This window comes from Crinia signifera, chromosome 5, assembly GCF_055691185.1.
Source record: "Crinia signifera chromosome 5, ASM5569118v1, whole genome shotgun sequence".
Lineage (NCBI taxonomy): Eukaryota > Metazoa > Chordata > Amphibia > Anura > Myobatrachidae > Crinia > Crinia signifera.
Window position 1 is genome coordinate 138,727,590 of NC_139221.1, and position 15,975 is coordinate 138,743,564.

The window sequence follows — 15,975 nt, forward strand, 5'->3', positions numbered from 1 at the left end:
TGCACTATTTACAAGAAAATAATGATTGTCTGAACTTAATCATCTTGAGATATATGGTACAGTTGTTGAATTATTTACCTTTTTTTTGTACAATCTAAGTTTACTTTTTTTTTTATATATATTTTTATTATGCATTAACACATTATTAAAAAAGACAATACATTTACACATAAACATTACACATTCACAATTAGCTTTCTCGTTAAAAAAAAGAAGAAGAAAAAGTACCATAAGAGCACAGTTGTAGTATATGATCATGAACATAGTTACCAATACACGCTCATAGTGTGTCCCTCTGACTCTGTAGAGAGGACCTTGCTCACAAATTACATATTCAGAATAGGCATTATAGTATACCTGAGGACTGGACATGGCGAGATCTTTTCCCTATATATTAGAAAAAACTCTGCTTTACTTCCATTCAATAGGGGAAAAGCAGATCCTAATTTTTTCCAGTACTTGCCGGGAGAGGGTTAGTATAAAATCTCCCCAGTTCTCAAGGAATATATCCTGATCTTTCTTTTTTTGAACGGAAGCTTCTACCCAATACATTAGGAATATATCATATATTTTTTCCAAAAACAGTTTCATAGATGGAGGCTGGGGCTGGATCCACATCTGCAGAATGGTTTTCTTTGCTGCAGCAGATATAGCCAACATGACTTTTTCATTGACCCTTCTATTCCTAATTGGTCTATCACAGGGTTTTATGCTTAAAATGGCCCAATGTGCCGTTATTTGAAAATCACTCTATATGTATGTTGTAATAAACCGTTCTACATTCTTCCAGAAGTAAAGAACCTTTGGACAGCTCCAGAGGCAGTGGACCAGATTTGCTCCACCCAGCCCACACTTCAGGCATTTACTGTCATTGGACAATCCAATCTTTTTTCTCCTATTTGGAGATAAATAGGCCCTATGATAGATCTTTAAAAATAGCTCTATATATGTTGGCATAGGTAATATCTTGCAGATGGAACCCAAATGGGCATAAAGATCCTCCTCCGTTAGGTCTGTAAACACCTCGGACCATCTGCTTATACCTGTTTTCACCACCTTATCTTTAGTCAAGGTTCTGAAAAAATTGTAATAAAAGGAGAGGGCTTTTCTCCCAAAGTGTGGGCTAAGTAGCTGCTTATTCAGTTCGTAAGTTTACCTTTTAACATTGCTACTTCCAGAAACAATGTGTCAAATAAATGTCAGTAAGTGTGCAGAAATCAGTATGAAAAGAATATTCTCCTTGATTTCATTTTTGACATAATGAAAAATGTTTTTTTTTATTTTAAATTTTCAATTCATTTCTCAATTTGTTATTTTGCATTTTAGTGTATTTTATACTCTGATATATTCTAAGAGTGAAAGTGCTCATTTCTAACACGTATGTAGTATGCCCATTATGTTATTATTTCTTTAATGTATTCACCAGTTGTTTATAGATTAATTACAGAAACCATTACAATAAAAAGTCGTCAATCGAAAAGTCAGTTAAAATAATTTATTGATACTGTATACTTAATTAGCAGCAACAGTCTGGTCTAACCAGGATCTAAGAACTGTCACACGGGCATATACTCCAGGAGAGGAAGCAGAGCAGGTAGAGCTTCCCCAGGAGACAATTCCAGCCAATGTCCAAGCACCATTTCTCTGGCACACAAGAGGTCCACCAGAATCTCCCTAAAATGAGTTACAAGAAATTACATTAAGTCCATGGATGTCAATATCTTGCTACATGCAGTATGATACCATGTTTGAAGGTGTTGATTGATAATAAACACAATGTCAAAATGGCCTACTGTGATATTAACAATTGGCAGATCTTGTTGCTGAGCTTAAACTCAAAGCATGACTCTTTTCTAATTTAGCCTTTTATGTAGCCAAATAAAATAAGAGCTATTAGTGAGGACAGCAGAACACCAAATATGCATAAAAAAGAACAGCTCACTGTCAATAAATGATTTGACATATTATACAGTATATTAAAATCTTTATCATACCATGCAGGATGAGGCACCGGAGGCTCCAGCACAGATCATGGTGGCTTGGATTCTTGTTCCCCAGTATCTCTGACATTCAGTGTTGGTCAAAAGAGGAAGTGCCACCTGCTGCAGTTTGCTTGGAGTGTTTTGTGCTAAAAGACATAAATGTACGTACAGTAAACAAATGTTTTAAAAAAAAATGTATCCCAACATTATCAACATACAGTACAGAACAATATGATACCCATATCAGCAATGCATCAAATTGCTCCATTCTTATTTGCTCAATCAATATACTGTAGATGTACATTGGCTATTCCATTGTAAGCCAGCTACAGTATATTCATATTAAGTACTCTACTAAAATTAATAATATTACAATAATAATACAGTATATTTATAACAAGTACTCTACTAAAAATCTCAGCAGCTGATAGTAATGTTATAAAAAGAGCTGGAAGGTTTGGTTTATAATAAGGTTGTATGTAAAGATACAAATTAAAAACATTAATAGTCTCCATTTTACGTTTAGAAAACTAATTTGATTCAATAAAAATACTTGAAAGATTAAATTGCATAAAACAATATATTTTTACATTTTTACATTTTTCTAAATTGATATTTTACTTTTCATACTTATTAATTAGTTTTGTCAGTGGAATTGTATTTGATAGAGAAAAAGATGAAAGATCTACATGACTTACTTGCAGCATTTACGTAACCCCATCCAGTAGTAACACATCTCTCTCCTCCATTGTAAACATCACTGGATACAGCAAGACACACAGGAGACACTCTAGTGTTGAGAGTAGCTGTACTGGTTAGTTTCAAAAGAGTGATATCGTTGGCGGTGGTCAGGGAACTGTAGCTGGGGTGTCTGAAGACCTGTTAACATTAAAAAATGTATTTTTATAAAAATATATTTTTCATCAAGTAACATTATGATGTAAATTCAACAAAGGACTCCATTTAATAACAATACATACCAATGGCCATATGGCATATTTATTGGAACATTACAATGTTACTAATGAATATTCTGCCAGCATTTACCAAGACATACTGATGACGTCATTAATGTCCTTCTTATCATCAGCATCCTCCACTCTGTTGCTAACAGGCTACCACTACAACTGTTGCATAAGCAATGGAATTCTGTGTTTGAGCATTTTGTAACATTCATCTGCAAATGTGCCAGCAAATTATAGTTGTTAATTAAATCATTAAATTTTGTTGATTGTAATGAGTTGTCTGACTTTTTGTTTATTTACTGTATTTATCATATTTAACTTACCCTGGAAATAGTTTTAGTTTGAATGGGCTCAGCACTGGAAGAACGATCGTATTCCCCCAGAATCACACGGTGGGCAGTTCTGTGTGTAATAAAATATTGTATTGTGAACAGGTTGTTGTGCTGTCTGAATTGTGTCTCTGCAAAGTTACTACTTATTTTTTATAGTTACTGCTATATTTTTTAATTTTTTTACAAGAAATCAGTTACTTTATGCATACTTTATATGTTAAGAAAAATATTAGGATATTTTTTTTAATTATTAATATTCAATAAAAATAAAGAGCTAGTTAATAAAAAAATAAAAATAAAATAGTAACACAATAAAGGACTTGACAATACCATTAATAATTTCAATGCTTTGTAGTACTGTACAATACCATATTCAAGCAAATCTTAACACCCCCATTCCCACACAAACCCAGTTGGCTTGATCTTGAGTAATACAGAAAGAATATTTATGCAAATGGTGGATGTTTTTGAACTGCACATGCTCCTACAATATTTTGCTAAAACTTTGCACAGTGAATTCAATCCATAGTAGTGATCGAGTTGCATTGTCTCAGATATTCATTGGAAATGTTTTAAGTATTCCTCGGTGGTGATTGGAAGGTGACTATTCAGATGTACTGTCTTATGGGCATGTTATGGAAGTGTTGCATGAATATTGCCACTGGTTATAAACTCAGATGCTTAAACTCCTAAGTTGAAGGTCCTACTCTAATGTAGAATCTGCACATAGTATGGATATGGTACTGTCTATCAATGCACTAAAGGCAGGGTTTAAATTGGTCCTGCAGAGGTGTTGAAACTTATTTCCCATTCCACGGCACCCTCCCCCTTCCCTATTAGGCAGAGCTCAGGCCAGTGCCAGAGTTTTAGGTACCCCCTGCAAATGACAAAAATGTGTGCCCTACCTCCCATACTTTATAAAGGGACAGTGGTCTCACAAGGAAGGGGGTCACACAATAGTACCCACAATTTAAATTATGCCACAGTGTCACAAATAATATTCACATTACACTACATGTAGTGCCCCTGATTTATATAACACAACATAGTAGTGACCCTTATTCACATTATGATACACAGTTATATATGCACTTCTACATTATATATGTATGCCACACAGTAGTGTCACTTACAAAAACTGTCCACAGTAGTAATGCCACTTATACACATATGCCTTATACACATGTCCCTCTAGCAGCACCATGCCAAGCTTCTTCGTCTCCTGGCGGTGATGCCATGACATAACATATGTCATGCCAGAAAAAAAAAATTCTGTTGGAATTGCTGCGCATTGGCTGTATTGGAGGTGGAACTGAGTTCCCCCTACCATTATAAATGGTGGAACTCAGGTCCACCCAGCTCCCATCCACTTTAATCCCTGACTAAAGGATTTTTGCATGTAAAGATGGACAATTTAAGAGCCTCAGTCTTTGCATATGCAGACTTATGATTGTACACATTGAGAAAGTTTTTCTTTACTAGAACTAACATATTGTTGCTGATGTGACTATGTGACTATGCAAAAAGATGCTAAAGTGGTCTCAGCAGAATCTGCCCCTGTGTATGCTTCTAAACATGTTTCCTTATTTCAGCAGTAACATCAAGAGCATAATACTTACGTGACACCACAGTGAGCAGCAGTGACAACCCAGAGAGTGTTGATCAGAGAACCACCACAGAAATGGAACCCAGTGTTGTCCTACAGATATATAAACAAAAACCATAATTTTTTTGTGCAATGCGATTTACTGTCTTCATTTGTAGATTATTTCCAAATACAATGGTGAGTATTTGTGCCTGCTCTATGGTTGGCCATTAAAAAAGAGTGACCATTTATGTAAAACCATTGTAGGTTTCCCCATCAAAGAATGTCTATGTTTGTGCTTGAAAGTGGGAATGGGGTGGGGCTAAGTTGTGTGCTAGCTAAAAAAAACAATATATACAGGGAGTGGCCCTAGACAGCAAGTTCTATGTAATGAGATGATCTACCTTGCTGAGGCCTCCATTGCTAGACAAAAAGAGAAAAAAACATACAGCTGAACAATTCAAACATAACAAATTAGAGTTGTAAAACATTTTGCAATAAACATTGTTTTTTGCATAATTTTAGCCAGGGTTATGGACTTGACTTGCATCTGGCAGGCTTGCAATGGATGTTGTCTTTATTCTTTGATAAGTATGAAATACTCCTGCTTACTTGTGTATTCCCCACTGCATGGACTTTGAAATGTTTTGATTAAGCCTCCTTGTCTTTGAATGACTTTTTACTACATAAAAACTTTTTTCTTGGATAAAATCTCTTTGCTGGTGTGCCAGTTTATGATTATATATATATATATATATATATATATATATATATATATATATATATATATATATATTTATATATATATATATATATATATATATGTGTGTGTGTGTGTATTTATATATATATATATACTGTACATATATATAATACACACACATATATTTAGAAAGAAAGAGAGAAAGAAAGACAAGTGGTGCAGAATATACTGTAACATAATTTTAATTATATGGTAATCCTTAATAAATAGGTAATAAGGTAGGACCCATAATTTTATATAATATGTCAGCTGTGAGGTGATTTATGGCTGCTTGGGGCCTCCTCTATAGCACTATTGTTTTTTGTACAGTATGTTACTTTTTATACAATGCTTTTTTTCACACAATTATCTTTAACTTCTTTAACACTTCTAACATATGCAGTAGCTGCTTTTATCACTATTTAACACTTCGATTGATACAATAGTGTAATGCCTTGGGGAGGATTGGCTGGGCATTTTGGTGGTGTCCCGTGTCCTAGACTTGAATTAAAATATTAGGTACTTACCCTTATGATGTTACCTGGCTGTGGTGGGCAAGTCAATAACCCTGGCCAAAAAAACTCTATTTATTGCAAAATGTGTTACAAATATAATCATTACTGATTGAATAGTTCACCTGCATCATTATTAATCTTTTCATCCAACAAAACATTGTTGCACTCCCTACCATTAGTGGCAGAGACCCATCAGATATATGCCATTAATGCCAAAACTATCTGTGTTTACTATCCTTGGATAGTAAATGACTATTTAGATGATGATGCTTTTAAAATACTTAGCAAAAATAGTTGGTCTAGTATATTTTGTTGCAGTTATTTGCTATAAAAATACTCTAGATAAATATATAATAACATTTCCTTTAATTAATTCTGGCAACGCACATTATTTATTTTGTCTCATATTTTATTGCATAATAAATCTATTTATGTACAAGCAAATCTGTCTATTTGTGATTTTTGGTTAATTTTTTTCAGTGATAATATCTAAAGAAATGTATTTATCTGCCTGTAAAAATCAATAAAAAATGTCCCAGTGCTTCTATTTTGGAATACATAACTTTATAAAATAACCAATATTTAGGAATATTTTTTTATATGAAATGTTAAGACGAAATCATACCCCCTTTAAATTGTAAAAGTGGGGTTGGATGTAATACATTGCGAGTCTATCAGCCGTTTGGGCTGCTGGACAAACACAGATGTTTTTTTTTAAATGGAAAGTCATTCACAACGTATGGTTTTTCCTTGCAAAGGTCACTGGACTTGAACTGCATTACTTCCAGCCCATGGTCACTACTTTTCATTATTTGAAGCCACTTTCCTGACACGCACACTGGCAACACTGCGTCTGCTTTGGATATGAAAAACAGGTATTTACTACGAAAACCTAATCATTTGTAGGTTAATTAACATTCTTATGTTACCTGCAGAGACACTTGCCATGGCCAAGACCCAGAAACTGCATTCTCACCATTAACGATCCTGGCATATCCGGAGATAACAGGTCTGACGCTTGGCACACCACAGCCTAATGGATTATAATTCAGTAGGTATACATGTAAGGATTAATTAGAGTACACATAAAATGCTAATGCAGACTTGATATTACTTACCATATGTAGCCCCTAGCAGAGCAAGGCAGGACAAAAACCAAAGAATTGCCATAGTGATTCACTTCTTTAAGGTAAGTGGACTATGGAAAGGTTTGTTTGGTTTATATAACATCAAATAACCAATCAAATGACAGCTCTATATATAAAAGATAGTGTACACATTTTTAAACTATGTTATCAAAAGACCTTGAATTGCACTAGAATATTTAATCAGCTGTACACACAGGAAACTTGTGGGTGAAAACTGGTGATACTCTGAGAAGAGGAAATTATTTGTCAGCATGCAAATCTATCTTTATATATAACTGTATAATACTAGTTATAACCTTGTCTACTGAAAAAATAACTATAGTGTATGCAAATTGTCTAAATTAATCTATACCAAATTCACAGATACCTTTAACTCACAATAGGGAAAATTACATTCATGAATTAATTCAATATTTTAGCACTCATTCGTGTTCTATATATTCTGGAAACTGGCATTTTTAGATAAGGTAAAATAATGCGTTTATAAATTAATCACAGATGCAAGGTACTCAGAATGGCTGTTCACTCAGAACAGATCCATTACACCACCTTGATGCATTTATTCACTTTCTACATATTTGTAATGCATATGCACCCACATCATATGGATGGAAATGTTAATATTTGCTTGGAATCATACTTTATCTGATCTAAGTGGCTGAATTGGCCCTTTTCATCTACTTGTGCAAGTAGCTGTTGGAGATGGAGCAGGGCAATTTACCATAATAAGCCACGTGACATCATGATGTCACACAGATTGAAGAGGAGCATTATTCTCATTGTTTTGGAGCCAGTTATATTGTCTAGCTTTATTATTCTCTAGCTCTATGATCAATATATTATGTTCTCCTTTCTTCATTACTCCTGTTTCTTAACTTAGCCTTATTAAACGTCTTCATTTATTATTATGGTTCATACTGCAATTTTAGTTTAAAAGCCACAGATTTCTGCACCCAGAATATAAAGCCTCTGGGATGATTTATAATTTTTTATTTGTTGGGTATGGATGCAAAGTCAGACATCCAGAAATTATGATTTCTAAATTAAATTGGTTTCTTACCACTATTTTACCAAAAGATATTACATTTCTATTAATGTCTCCGCTTTTGGAAATAAATATGTTTATTTTACTTTTTGCTTTATATGTCGTATTTTTCCTTGTTTTGTCTTGTTCACCTACTTTCCTCATGTGTTTTCCCCTCCCCATCCGGGTCTACTTGTTTTAAGCAGCAATTTTGGTAAGATAAAATGCTTTTTATTTTATTTATATCTGTCTCCTGACACAGCATGTCTAATATCAAAATAGGTTCTCTTAATATCGGAGGTTTAAATTCAACTGCTAAAAGACTAAAGATTTTTATTTAGCTAAACGTGACTTAAGCTGCCCATACACGCTGCTAAGCATGCTGAGCCAATGTGTGCTTTGAGGTGCGCGCTCCCGCGCACCTCATTGCACAGTACAAAAAGTATGTGCTTGCACATACTTTTTGAACTTAGGTTTCATCAAATTGAATCGCATTGCATGCACATGCAATGCAATGTGATCCCTGCTATTGCAGCCCACAACGCACGCCCGCATCGGGACGTGTATGGGCTGCTTTAGATCTAGCTTTGATTCTAGAAACACATTTAGTAGTGAAAGAGATTGTTTAAAAACAAATGCTTGGCTCTGAATCACCTCAGCTCTTTTTACATCTAAAGCTCATGGAGTCAGGGCCATTTCTAGAGGTTGACAAGCTATGCAGCCACCGGGGGCCCTGCGCATGTCTGCGTGGCTTGTCCACCAAATGAATATCCGCCAGGGTGGCAGCTCCCCCTGCCGCAGTTTCCCTTCAGAGGGGAGAAGATCATATCATGTGTCTCTCCTTCCCCTCACTGTGTCCCTGTGACTGGGCCATCAGCCAATCAGAGCTTGCGGGCCATCTCCAGTTTGGCTGCCGGCCCACAGGCCAATCAGAGCTTGCGGATGGCAGCCAATCAGAATCCAGCCCATGAGGTATGATTGGCTGACCGCCCAGTAACATGCACCCTTGCAGACATGTACTGCCGGTGTGGTGCATGCACAGGAGGGGAGGGGGTGGTGGCAGTACTCTGATATGGGAATGCCTAGCATTTCATGGGCGCTCCCATGAAACGCTGGATGTTCCCATGAAAGTGGAAGCATGGTACGGTGTGCCCTGTCTCTGACCAGAAGCCTGCAAATATAAGTCAGTCTCCACTTAATTATATTTGCGAGCCCTGGAGAAATCATTCGATGGTCAGTGACCATTGATTGATTTCTCCAACAGTGGCACATGCAAGGGGATGTGTTTTTATAAAACATACCCTTGCATGGATGCAAGGGTATATGCTGGCGGGAAGTGGCGATTTGGCAGGGCGGCAGGGTGGTGCAACAACTGCTTGGTAAGCTGCTTACTGGGCAGTTCAGAATGAGGGCCTATGTTACCTTCCACTATTTATCTAGATCAAACTGGTTTTATCTTAGGCCACCACTCAGTTTTTAATGTACGGAAAATTTTAGAAACAATTCTGTTTTTAAGATAGATATCGGATCAGAGAGTTATGTGAGGCCATGATCAGGTGTGTTCTCAATACCTCACATCCCTTCCACCCCTCTGTCACCTCTCCATTACGCCTCTGTCACACCCCCACCACTGGCAGACAGAGAGAGAGGCAGACATCAGGCATGAGATTTCAAAACTCCTATTCATTTGAATAAGGCAACTGATGATTGGCTGAGAGATCTCTAATATAGATCCTTTTGAAGAATTAACCATAACAGACTGTTCTGCTTTTAGGATACTTAAGTAGATATACACCGCTCATCCTTTCTACCTATGACGATTGTACCACCAGCCTGCCATGGTGCGCCATGGCATTGCAAAGCTTGACGATTCGGAGTGGCATCTTGGGATGAGTGTAATACCAGTGATCATCCACCAGATGTCACTTTTTGAAAACCTCATTGCGCATGCGTGAAATTTGTGCTGAGGCGCGTGCATGAAGCACAGGAACTACAGTAAAGTACACTTTGCTTAATCGTGTCCACCGCATCTTGTTCCATTATAATAGCACAAGACCAACGCGATGAACTCGATTACAATGTTAAAAATATTTTAACATTGAAACCTATGGCAAAATCGGGTCAATCACGTCGGTCACGTACATTAACATGGCACACGACGTGACCAACGCGATGGACCCGATTTTGCCTTTGCCGGCAAAATGGACCTAATTTCAAAGGAAATCCGGTCCATCGCGTTAATCGTGTACCTTAAGTTAAGGTACACGATTACTCCCGATTGTGGCCGTTCTAGGAAACAAGTACCAAAATGGGTTTCTTGAAGTAGGACGATGTCAGCTTTTTCACAGTTGAAAAATTGGATGGCCATGGCCCGATTAGAGGCAGAGTTGAGGCCATTTGCATTAACCGTTAAAATGTTAAGAGTCATGGTGGATGGGTATACAAGCAGAGCATTGTTGAAAAGAACAGAGAAGCAGACCATCTAGGGAACGTGAGAGAACGAGATATGAGAAGGGGAAGGAAAGAAGAGGGGATCTGTATAAATATACAGAAAGGATAGACCTTTTCCTAAATGAGGATTGGGCCATATATATGGGAAGGACAAGCGTTGTCCGTGCGCTTCTTTCGATTTGGTGTGTGGCTTTGGAGCATAAAAATTAAAATGAGAAAGATAGACATGTATTAGAGGAGAAAGAGAATGTGACCTAGTGACAGGGGGAGAAGAAACATTAATACATTATAAAAAACTATTAAACTATTAAATGAGTTCTCAGCAGTGTTTACTAAGGGAGAGAAGACAGTGAAATGCACACGTACCACAAATGGAATGAACAAACCGGATTAGACCTTGGTTAGACCTCACCTCACATAAGGGGGGAAATTTACTAAGAATACGAATTATACGACAGCATGCCTCGTATGCTTTGTCATGTTACGGAGGGGGATTTACAAAGCAGTCAAATACGACTGCTTTGTAACCCTCCGATAGCGTATAAATTCGTATTAACGGCCGTAAATATGGCCGCTAATACGAATTAGTGGAGGCAGTCTGCACGGATCAGTCAGATCCATGCAGGCTGCAAGGTGTAAAAAAAAAAAAAAGAACCAGCCCCAGGCTCAACCAGCCAGCAGGGTAATGCCACAGCTGGGGGGAGACTTTTTATACAAGTCCCCCTGGCCAAAGCATTAACCCTCTGACCAGTTAGCCTGGCCAGGGGCCCTGGGAAGTGGGGTTCCCCCAATAAAGGGGTCCCCCCCTACAGGACTTACCTAAAGCCTGGTGCTGTCCTCATCAGAATGATTCTATTGGCCGCTCAGCGGCCAATCCGAAGCGCCGCTGAGTGGCCAATAGAATCATTCTGATGAGAGGCTCGGAAGATGACACATCTCTGCGCCTCTCAGTCCGCAGGGGGGAGATGCCGGAGTCGCCGGCAGCTTGAAGAACCTGGAAGAACTGGACTACGGCGGATCAAGACTGAAGAACTTCCATGGAGGACTTGGGTGAGTAGGATTTCCTTCCACAGGTCCCCCATGGATTTCTTCGGACCCCGGACCGGACACCGACATTCAGATCAACATTGTGAAGAATGCCGACATAGATCTGGACCAGGACAAGGCCCCGGATCAAGACTCTGGGACGTACCTACGGGATCAAGATAGGTAAGTATCAGTATGTGTGTAATGCATGTATTAAAGTTTTATTTTTCTTATGTGTCAGTGTGTGTTTATTTTACTATTTTTTTAACTGTGGAACTACAAGACCCAGCGGGCCCTTTAATGCCCCGCAGGCTGGGACTTGTTGCTCTCCAAGTCCCAGCTTGCAGGGTAGGCTTGCTGGGACTCATAGTTCCACAGTTAAAAACAATAGTTTAATCTATTATTTTACACACAATCAGCTCGATGCCCACCACCCAGGGGCATCGAGGACAGCACCAGGCTTCAGCCTGGTCAGGAAAGTCCTGGAGGGGGGGGACCCCTTTATTGGGGGGTCCCCACTCCCCCAGGACCCCTGGCCAGGCTGACTGGTCAGAGGGTTAATGCTTTGGCCGGGGGTACTTGTATAAAAAGTCTCCCCCGGCTGCTGCATTATCCTGGTTCTTAAAATACGGGGGACCCCTAGTCATTTTGTCCCCCGTATTTTGGGAACCAGCCCTGGACCTGGAGCCTGGGGCTGGTTGTTAAAAATCAGGGAACCCCTATTTGTCGGGTTCCCTGATTTTTAATTACCGGCCCCGGCTCTTTCAGCCTGGTGCTGGTTACAGCTGTGGGGGGACCCCACGCTGTTTTTTATTTATTTATTTATTTATTTTTTACACTGCAGCCTGCACGGATCTGACTGATCCGTGCAGCCTTAAAGCAAATACGACAGGAAAATAAGGTGTATTTTCCTGCCGTATTTTCGTGGCTGTTTCATGCCAATTAGCAGCCGTATTATCAAAACGGCTGCTTAGTAAATCAGGAACCACCGCTCTTTTGAATGGTGATTCCTGTCGTATTCTACCGATCGTGTAGACATTCGTATTTGTAAATACAAATACGAATGTCCCATCATTAAGAATACAAAAATACGTTTTTTTTGGCATAGTAAATGCCAAAAATACGTATACACCAAAAAGAATAGTATTTTCGTATGAATTTTTTTAGTAAATTTCCCCCAAGGAGTACAATTCTGGGCCCCACACTATAAAAAGGACATCATAGAATAAGAAAAAATCCAAAAAAGAGCAAAAAGCTTATTAGGGGAATGGAGAATTTAAGCTACGAGGAGAGATTAAGCAATCTGGGACTATTTACACTTGAGAAGAGACATTTAAGGGGAGACATGCTCAATACGTACAAATATATAAGGGGCCAATATAAGGAACTGTCAAACACGCTTTTATCTGCTAGAAAAGAATCTAGGACGCGAGGGCACAAGTTTAGATTGGAAGAAAAAAGATTTTGTTCATCGAGAAGAAAAACTTCTTTACGGTCAGAGCAGTCAAACTTTGGAACTCTCTTCCTGGCGAAGTGGTGTCGGCAGACACAATAAATATGTTTAAAATAAGATTGGATAATCATTTATTGGTTAAAAACATCCTTGGGTAGACATAAGAAACATTATCTGTCTTTGTAATATCAAAACATAATATACAACAAAGGATAAGCTATTATAAACCTAGGTTGAACTAGATGGACGCAAGTCTTTATTCAGCCTTACCTACTATGTAACAAGCTGTAAGGTCTGGATTGGTCTAAGCATAGTAATATTGTGGATTGAGCAGTGATGCCGTAAAGTGACCAGTTTCAGTCAATTTGGTAACTATAATTAACAAATAGATAAATAACCTATCTATTACATAAGAATTCAAACAATACATCAAAACCTTGACCAAAATTTGGTCTGGCTCCAATAAAGGAGCTGTCCGTCATTTACATAAAAAAAAAATATTAAAAACAGGATAATAAATTGTAACAGTAAAATGTTATAGTTATGTAGGTGATATCACTTAAGGCAATGATGGTCCTTCATGTAGTAGACCATTCTGGGGCTGGGGCCTTGGGAATATGAGCTGAAGGTGAGAGTTGATTCTGAATTGAATCCAGAATGACGTAAATTATGCCCAGGGTCTTGAGCAGTTCATAGCTTTGAGCGGGGGGTTTGATGGTATTTGTAGATCCATCTTTAGAGACTTGCAGTTGAAAAGGAAAACCCCATTTGGGTACTTATTTCCTAGCACGGCGCCCATCGCATAAGATTGTATGCCTTAATTAAGGCATACAATCTATACAATTGAAAATATTTTTAATTGTATGTACAATATCGCATCTTATGGATCTCATCTTATGGATCTCATGGATCTTATGCATCCATAAGATGCATAAGATCCATGAGATCCATAAGATAAAAGATCCATCAACACCAACCCGAAGCGTGGTGAGCACAGCGAGCGCGCAAGGGGCGGTGGCACGCGTCCTCCGACCTTTTCATACCCCCACTGTCCACGTCGGCGTGAGTTGAACTAATATAGTGTGGTGAGCGCAGCGAGCCACCGAGCCTGAAGCGTGGTGAGCGGATGCGTAATACCTGTAAACAGGGGCGTAACTATAGCACCGCAGCCCCCGCCACCGCGGGGGGGGGGCGCTGTGCATGTGGGGGCGCCGGGGGCTGCGGTGCTATAGTTACCCCCCCAATCCCCCGCAGACTTACGTATCTTGCTGGTCCCGGCGGCTCCGTTCTTCTGATGAGGACCACAACAAAATGGCCGCCCCCATATAGCAAACAGTTCTATGAAACTGTCTGCTGTACGGGGGCGGCCATTTTGTGGTGGTCCTCAGCAGATGAACGTACGGAGCCGCCGGGACCAGCGCGATAGGTAAGACGGAGGGGGAGGGGGTTAGCATAGGCGGCGGGGGGGGGTGCTCGACGGGGGGGGGGTGCTCGACGGGGCGGGGGTATGGGCGCCCCCCCCTAATGGCGGGGGGGCGCCCAAAACGTAGCTACGCCACTGCCTGTAAAGTAATCTGCGTCCCCTCGCAGGGCTCGCTGCGCTCGCCACGCTTCGGGCTCGGTGGCTTGCTGCGCTTGCCACACTATATAAAATCAACTCCACGCCGACGTGGATAGTGGGGGTATGAAAAGGTCGGAGGACGCGTACTGCCGCCCCTCGCGGGCTCGCTATGCTCGCCACGCTTCGGGTTGGTGTTGATGGATCTTTTATCTTATGGCTTCTTATGGATCTTATGCATCTTATGGATGCATAAGATCCATGAGATCCATAAGATGAGATCCATAAGATGCGATATTGTACATACAATTAAAAATATTTTCAATTGTATAGATTGTATATCTCGTCGATCTCGTCCATGCACAAACACATAAGATGTATGCAATGCTTGTGATATCGTCCCGACACATACAATCTAGATCGTGGGCGCCATGCCTCGGAAATAAGTACCCCCATTTGTATTTGATGGAGTGGTTACGGAGTGCCTTAGTGATGTTAATGAGATCTCTGTGTTTCTTAAGTGTCGAATGTACAAGATCTTGAAAGATCTGAAGTTTGGAACTAGAGAAATAAATCGAAGGGCACAGCACACATAACTTGTTCTTTGGTTTTGTAATAGTGAAAATGTAGAATTATATCGCACGGGGGTTGGGTAGGAAGTGGTTTAGGTTGTAAGGCTCTGTGAGCGCGGTCTAGGTGGAGTAAGGTTTTGTAGATACTAGGAACCAGTTGTAAGAAGAGATTTTCAAGGTAGTTAGGGAGTGATACAGGTGTCACACTCTCATGGATGTTACTTATGCGGATGTTTTTACATCGGTTGCGAGTGTCGATTTCTTCTAGATGATCCTTGAATGTTTCCAACTCGGTTTGAATGTCTGTAAGTTCCTGTTCCACTACAGTTTGAAAGTGACATATTTCGCCAACATTGTGTTCCAGTGAGGCAGTGCGTGAGCCCAGATCAGCCAGCTCAAATCTGAAATCAGTTAACACTTCCCTCATTTCCGATTGGATCATTTTCATAACAATGGCCACTATATCACATGTGTTAAGTGAGGTATCCAAGGCATTGGTATCTTCAATGTCAATGGAATGGTCTGTTGATGGGGAAGTTCGAGCCATGGAGCTGGCCTTTTCCCAGGCTCGCAAAAGGCTAGGTTTAGGTGTCTGAGGATTTTTGCAATTCCTCTGCAACAT

General features: G+C 39.4%; 1 protein-coding gene across 1 annotated transcript; it reads right to left on the reverse strand.

Annotated features, from left to right (window-relative positions):
* Nucleotides 1–1,512: 1,512 nt before the first annotated feature.
* LOC146005740 (chymotrypsinogen A-like) lies at nt 1,513–15,975 on the reverse strand. The gene is made up of 7 exons (XM_083145166.1): nt 15,501–15,975; nt 7,051–7,154; nt 4,899–4,978; nt 3,271–3,349; nt 2,681–2,861; nt 1,995–2,128; nt 1,513–1,674 (listed from the first exon to the last, which is right to left on the reverse strand). The coding sequence occupies exons 1-7, from the start codon at nt 15,973–15,975 to the stop codon at nt 1,513–1,515; spliced, it is 1,215 nt and encodes a 404-aa protein (XP_083001292.1).

Bases quoted from the DNA above. Each gene is read 5' to 3' on its own strand.
- LOC146005740 (XM_083145166.1), bottom strand. From the start codon at position 15,975: ATGTTGCAGAGGAATTGCAAAAATCCTCAGACACCTAAACCTAGCCTT. The intron at 2,862-3,270 runs GTAAGTTAAATA...TAATGTTAACAG, and splicing joins AAACTAAAACTATTTCCAGG to GTCTTCAGACACCCCAGCTA. The intron at 2,129-2,680 runs GTAAGTCATGTA...TATGTCTTTTAG, and splicing joins GGGTTACGTAAATGCTGCAA to CACAAAACACTCCAAGCAAA.